Source organism: Mustela nigripes, unplaced genomic scaffold, assembly GCF_022355385.1.
Source record: "Mustela nigripes isolate SB6536 unplaced genomic scaffold, MUSNIG.SB6536 HiC_scaffold_76, whole genome shotgun sequence".
Lineage (NCBI taxonomy): Eukaryota > Metazoa > Chordata > Mammalia > Carnivora > Mustelidae > Mustela > Mustela nigripes.
In genome coordinates this window covers 2944922-2952131 of record NW_026739491.1, presented here as the reverse complement: position 1 = coordinate 2952131, position 7210 = coordinate 2944922, and the positions used below count along the sequence as shown (strand labels likewise).

Sequence of the window (7210 nt, the reverse complement as noted above, 5' to 3'; positions counted from 1 at the left end):
CAGGTCATGATCCGAGCGTCCTGGGATGGAGTCCCACATCGGGCTCCTTGCTCCGCAGGGAGCCTGCTTCTCCCTCTGACTCTGCCTTCCACTCTGTCTGCCTGTGCTAGCTCTCGCTCGCTCTCTCTCTCTGAAAAATAAATAAATAAAATCTTTAAAAAAAAAAAAAACACAAACAGAAAGCATTGGCATATCCTTCCTAGATCTAAATACTGTGTGTGAAAGATCACCATATATTAAGAAATGCCCAGGAAAAAAAAAGCAACTAGCTCAAGAAAAGGCATACAGATTATGCTGCAACAGATTAGTTCAGGAGGATGAGAGGAAATATACTAGGAATCATTAAATAAACTTGGGATATGATTTGGAACTTCCCAAACTTTAGAATCTTAGGGCTAAAAGCTTCAGTCTCTATGTCTATTCTTTTCCTTCAAGCCATCCCTAGATTGTTACAAGAGTATATTGTCCTAAAACTCAAATCTGGCCTCATTACTACCTTCCTTTAAAAGCATTGCTGACTCACCATTACTAGGATGAAGCAAAATTCCTAAACAGGCAGACAATGCACATCCTTTCACAATCTGATACCAACCTACCTTTCTAGCCACCTTGCCATTCACACTTCCCTACGTACTTAATAATCCATCCATACTTTCCTACTCATTATTCCCAAACACACTGAACTCTTTCCCACCACCTTGCTTTGGTATAACTTCTTTCTGCCTAGAATGTACCTCTCCCACATTTTCTGCCTAGTAAACTCTTACACATCCTATAAGACCTAAGCTAAATGCCCTGACCCTGGGAAATCTTATCTAACTTCCTAAATAAAATAGGATAAAGGCCGTGATGGAGAACAGGTAACTTTACGCTGATAAGATGACATTTTGCTGAGGCTGGGATGCTGAGCTGAAACTAGCCTTGGAAGGGTCTGGGGAAACGGTATTTTAAGTTAAAAAAAGACAGCTCATGCGAAAATTGGAAGAAATGTTGCAGAGCTGAAAGAAAGCCAGTATGGCCAGAGCAGAATGAATAAGGGGAGAAGTGGTCAAAGTAGCAGGCAGATTCCAGGTCATGAAGGATCTTGAAGTCCACATGAGAAGCATGGATATTATTCCAAGTGCAATAGGAAACCATCAGAAGGTTTTAAACCCAATAAAGACACGACCCGATTTATGTTTCTTAACAAGTCACTCTGGTTGCTGTACGTGTAGAGAATGAATTACAAAAGGGCAAGTGTGAAAACAAAGAGACCACTTGCAGGCTCCTGGGTGGCTCAGTTGGTTAAGCGACTGCCTCTGGCTCAGGTCATGATCCTGGATCCTGGGATTGAGTCCCGCATCAAGCTCCCAGCTCCATGGGGAGTCCGCTTCTCCCTGCTGCCATTTTCTGACCTTCTCCCCTCTCTCACTCTTTCTCTCTCTCTCAAATAAATAAATAAAATCTTCAAAAAAAAAAAAAAAGAGAGAGAGAGAGAGAGACAAAGAGAGGCCACTTGCATAGTTGCTTGAGTCATGTTTGTTATTAAATGTGTTTATTCACTGCTCCATTTGTGTATCCACCATTCTAAATTTATCTTTGCTGCTGAAATAAACAAGATATATTGAGATATTTGCTGCAAAGACTCTACTTATATATGCCAGATGTGTGACTATCAAGCTTTCAGGAGATAGAAATATGTGTAGAAAATCTTGCTTTCCAGGGTGTGCCCCAAGTTAGGCCAGAGAACTGAATCAGCCATTGTACCCCAGCCCCTGAAGTAAGAACCACTGCTGTACTGGAACATGAAAAGCATTGGCACTGGAAATGGTGGTGTGAAGCGTTTGTGATTAAAGAAAATGCCAATCAGACTCTTTCCTTATACTTGCATTTTTTTCCCCCCACTCCCCAGTAGTAGCCCCCTGGACTTAGATAACAGCATCCACTGCTAAAAGTTAATGATACTTTCCCATAAGTCCTCTGGACTCTTTCTTGGATCAGGGCCTTTGCAAATACTGTTCCTTCTGCCTTCTGCCCCCACTCCCAGCCTGTGACTCTTGCTCGGCTTAGGTGTCAGTGCCTCAGACGGGCCTTCCTTGAGTCCCCAAATCTAAATCAAGTTTCTCCTTTCATAGATCTCAGTAATTTTCCTTGAATGTCCCTATCATTTATCACTTTAAATTCATTCGTGGGATCATTCTTTCAATGTCTCTGCATACCTGTGTCTCCTTCCAACCCCAACGGTCAGACTGTAAGTTCCAAGAACCCAATATATCTGTTTACAACTGCCTCTACCTTGCCTGGAACATAATATGTCCTTGATAAATACTTCCCAAGTGAACAAATACTGGAAATAGGCCTCCCTACGCAGAAGTGGCAGGTGTAGGACTTCTTTAGCTCCTTTAGCTGTGCTTTTTCTTGTTTTCCCTTCTACAGCTTTAAGAACTCTTTCCCTCAACTCATACTGTGTTAACAAGAAGGTGATTCTGGAGGGCGCCTGCGTGGCTCAGTGGTTGGGCCGCTGCCTTCGGCTCGGGTCATGATCTCAGGGTCCTGGGATCGAGTCCCGCATCAGGCTCTCTGCTCAGCGGGGAGCCTGCTTCCTTCTCTCTCTCTCTCTGCCTGCTTCTCTGCCTACTTGTGATTTTTCTCTCTCAAAAAAAAAAAAAAAAAATTTTAAAAAAAAAAAAAAAAAAAAAGAAGGTGATTCTGGAGAGTCGATGCAACAATTCTTTGCAGACTCACATTAACCTTTTTTTTTTTTTTTTAAGATTTATTGATTTCGGTGAGACAGAGAGCACAAGTGGGAGGGGCAGTGGAAGAGGAAGAGGAAATCTCAAGCAGACTTTGTGCTGAGCTTGGATCCTGACATGGGGCTCCATCTCACAACCCTGAGGTCACGACCTGAACCAAAATCGAGAATCAGACACTCAACTGTCTGAGCCACCCAGGCTCCCCTCATGTTCTTAATATTTTAAAGCAGGGTCTCCCAACCTCAGCACTATTAAAGTGTGGGGATGGATAATTCTTGGTTATATCATTCTTTGTGGGGAGGATGTCCTGCTCATGGAAGGTTGTTTCCCAGCATCACTGGAGTCTACCCGTTCATTGCCAATAGCACCCAATCCCAAAACTGTATCCTGGGATTGCCCCATGTCTGCAAAATCACTCCTGACTAAGAACCACTGTTTTAAAGTGTAAAACTTCAGGTCTTTTACTCTTTCAGATGAATTATATCTAGAAATTCAGATTGCTGAATGATGCCTAGATTATAAGAGAATTATTCCAATCCAGCTGGATCAAAATAGTACCCATTTCTATCTGGTTTCTGTAGCACTCCCTGTGTTTCCTTTGAAAAGACCATTAGTGATGGTCTAATTCAGGGCAATATTCTGATCTTGGAAACTCAGTTCCCTGGTCTGTCCTAGAAGGATGAAGGAAGGGGTGTTGTTTCTGAGGAAACTAATGCCTCTGGGACCCCTTTGGAATTGGCAAATTTTCTAGGGGCATGTCCCAAAGGACAATAAAAGGGAGACAAACAGCCCATTCTGGCATGCTTTTCAGGATCTCTCACTCCAAACAAGAAAGTCTGAGAGGCCTGGTAAAAATAAATATGGCTTAGCACTCCTGGCATAAGAGCAGTTTCTGACAGCCAAGACTTAACTCACCCTAGGGGGTGACCCAGGCAGGGACTATGCACGAAATTCGTTTCTACCCATTGATATTCTCAATGACTCACAGCAGCCAGGGATGGCTCTGTGCACCAGAACCGCACTGAACCACGGAGAAGGAGGCCTTGGGATGCACACACAAAATGCAGTCTCTTGAGCCTGAGTCAGACAGGGACAGCCAGCTTCCCCCTTCCTCCTCAATCCCAGAAAAACAACATAAATCATGCCTTCTGGAAGGAAACCTATCCTTCGCATACAGATGTTTATAAATTCTTAATCCCCTGACATTGAAAGTATGGTGACTGCCTGTCCTGGATTTTTTGGGACAAATGTATTCATTATACCACATGTCCTTAGTTTTCGTGTGGAAAAAAATGTGGTCTCCAGAATTGTAAGATCTTTCTCAACAGGTCAAAAAGCATACACAGCATATATTGAAACCCTGAGACCAGCCAAGGACACATCACAAACATTGTGGGGGGTGAGGGAAATGGGTGTTAGAATCAGCTTCTACTCTTCACTTCTTTCTCCCTGGATTTTAGGCTAATGTGACCTAGGTCATCAAGGTCGACTCTTTCCTAGCAGTGGGATCCTGTAAAACTGACCTGACTCGACTGCCGCCTTCAGTCAGCAAGAAGAACTACACACAGAGAAAATGCCTCAGCCTTAGTTACCGTGGTGATGCTGGTTCAACCACATTTCACCTGTGTAAAAATTTCAGGCAGAACAGTATAAAGAAGTACCAGCTAAAGGAGTTAACACTTCACTTGTTTTTGCTGCTGTTGCTAAGTTCACGTTAGCTTTGGTCAAAGATGATGATTTGAAGGGAAAACCTTTGCAGCACTGAAAACAAGCAAGGATGAAATGCCCACCTAGCCATTGGAGAAATCTCCTAATATCCACTTTGCATGATATCACATTGCTTTCCCTTCGGCTGACATGGAGCATTTGGGTCTTCTGGACTCTAATTACTTGCAAGAGGAACATGGTTTAAGGAGACTGCGGAAGACCCAAAGCTGGGGAATGTTGGCATACCAGCTTGGAGGGAAAACTGATAAGAAGATGCTAAGGAAGCTGGGGGCTTGGACAAAAGTAACAAGACACGATTCAACAACAACAACAACAACAAAAATTAATTCATATTAATAATACACTCTGGAGAAAGCACAGGCCATGAAGCGAAGACAAGAGAGGAGTTTAAAAATTTCTGTGGTAAGGGGCAAGTTAAATGCTGTAAGGCCCTACAGACGCAAGCCCGGAGGAGGCTCCGGTCTCTGGGAAAGTGCAAGTACAAGGAAAGACTTACTTCCTTACCCCCTTGCTTCCTTGCCAGGATCAGAAAGTCAAAGAAGGGGGAAGAGGCTAACAACGCTGATTTACAAAGACAGCGAGGAGGAACTATGTCTGGGTCAATTCTGGACGTCTGAGCTGGGGCGACAGGACCCAGACAACCACCTCAGGAAATGAGTAGATGAAAAGGGGAGGTCGTGGAATTATTTAGCCCTAGAACAACGCTGCCTAGACCGGAGTGGGGGTGGAGCAAGACGAAAATCTCAGAAAAGGAATTTTGACAGTGAGAATGCTAGTTAAGATACAGCCCTCCAGGCCTCCAGGCCCCCTGATGTCCCTTGTTTGATGTTAATAAAGACCTAGGAGGATTATGCATTAGCAAGCCTTGCGTATTCTGAGACATCAATAAAGTCTGGACTTGGGGCTGGTAGGGGGGCCGGGGTCACGTCCAGGCGACTTGGGTCAGCCTGGGTGCTCCTCTCTGGCACAGAGTAGAGTGAGAGGGATCGAGAGTTGCCGCTGGGATAATGTTTTAAGTCAGGGACATTTGAGCAGTAGTAGTGGGGACACAGAGGGGGGGCTCTCTCGAGGACGAGGAATGTGGGGGCGGCCTGAAGAGGAGCCCGGCCAGCGCAGGAGGCGCTGGCGGGTGGGGGCCGGGGACCGGGGGGCGGGGGCCGAGGGCGGGAAGGGGCCGGCCCGGCGCTGGGGGCGGGACCAGGCGCGGTGGCGGTGGCCGGGGCTGCGGCGCGGGGGGCGGGGCGGCCTGGCCCGGGACACCCCCTCCCGGTCCCCTGGCGGGGCGGCTTCGGCTCCGGCAGCACTGGAGGCAGCAGCGGCCGGAGGGCGACTTGCGGGGCGCGCCCGCCCGCCGCGGACCGGGACGCTTCCCCCTCCGGGACCCTTTGCCGACTCCCTCCGCCGCGCTGTCCCGCGGGAGCCGGCGGGACCCCCGGCCGACAGGGAGCGCCGGCGGCGGCCGCGGCACCATGAGGCGGCTGTGGGGCGCGCTGCTGCTTGGCGCCCTGCTCTGCGCACACGGTAAGCGGCGCCGCCGTGCCCGCGCCTCCTGGCCCGCCGAGAAAGTTTGTCCGTGGGTCCGGCCGCTGCAGGACTCACCTCCCGCAAACCCGGCGGCGCGGGCTGGGGCCTCAGACCCGGCGCCCTCTCTCCAAGCAGCAGCCCTGAGCGTGCGTGCGGGGGAGAGGAGCAGGAGCTCCCCCAGCTCTTCCAGCCCGAGAGCGGCGGCCGTGGAGCCCCTCCGCGGCTCGGATCTGGGCCGGGCTCCGGGAAGATCCGAGGCTCCCGCTCGCCTTCCCTCGCTGCTCTTTGAAGAACTAGGGGCTGCTTCCCTTTCAGGTTAAGAAAGGATCTCTGCGTCCTTGGTGCGAATGAATGTGTGCGAAGAAAGGGAGGCGGGCAAGGTTGATCGCTAAACCATAAATTGTAAAAAGCCCTCTTTGCAGGGACCGGGGGGTCTCGGGCGGATTTCGGAGCTGGGCTCCAGTAGAATCGGAATGCTTGGGTTCTCGGGATTCCTCTACTCGGGGAACAGTTAGTTCCTCGGACTCCAGACCTTGCTTCCACCGAGGGTCTTTGGGTACTGCTTGCTCGCAGCATCTCCCCTTAGTGGTGTTTTGGGTTCCCTCTCCTGGCTGCGACCAATCAGCTTCCTGCCCTGGATCCTTCCCGGGGGGGGGGGGGGGCCGGGTTGGAAAAGGGGCAGAGGAGGGACACAGGGGAAGAAACTGCTGGAAGGCTCCGGCAGAGCCGTCCTGGCCGGAGTAGTGTGGCTGGGGGCGGGTATCGCGGAACATCAGAAGGCAGGCTCCGGGTCCGCGCGGTGACCCTCGGGGGAGCTGGACGGATGGCAGCAGAACTGCTGCTTCATCTGCTCCTTATTAATAACTTGTTTGGTGCCCGGACGCAACTGCTGTGTGTGATTTGGGCTCCAGTGGAATCTAGTTCTCCGCAGCTGCCTAGCACCGAGGGTGTACTCCGTGATTTAGCAGCTAGCTCCCTCTAGTTTGTGCCCAAAGATCAAAGAACTTTGATCTTTGAACCCCAACCCTATTCCGCTGGGGGAGATGCGAACCTTCTCATTTTCGCAGCCCCGATGAGGGGGTAGGGTTCGGCATGGAGGGGTCTCTAGACCCTGGCCGGGCTTGCACCGGGTCTTTCTTTAGCTTGCTCCGGGAGCTCGTGTGGAAGTTGTGCCGATTTCGGAACTTGCCTGGCAGGGCGTGGAGATGCCGTTTTAAAGATCGGTT

General features: G+C 49.5%; 1 protein-coding gene across 1 annotated transcript in view; it reads left to right on the top strand.

Annotated features, from left to right (window-relative positions):
- Positions 1-5701: 5701 nt before the first annotated feature.
- The window catches only part of LOC132008261 (low-density lipoprotein receptor-related protein 4), a 50514-nt gene continuing 49005 nt past the window's right edge, over positions 5702-7210 (top strand). Inside the window, exon 1 of the mRNA XM_059386796.1 lies at positions 5702-5981. Within this exon, the coding sequence (XP_059242779.1) occupies positions 5930-5981 (52 nt within the window). The 5' untranslated portion in view covers positions 5702-5929. The remainder of the gene's footprint in view (positions 5982-7210) is intronic.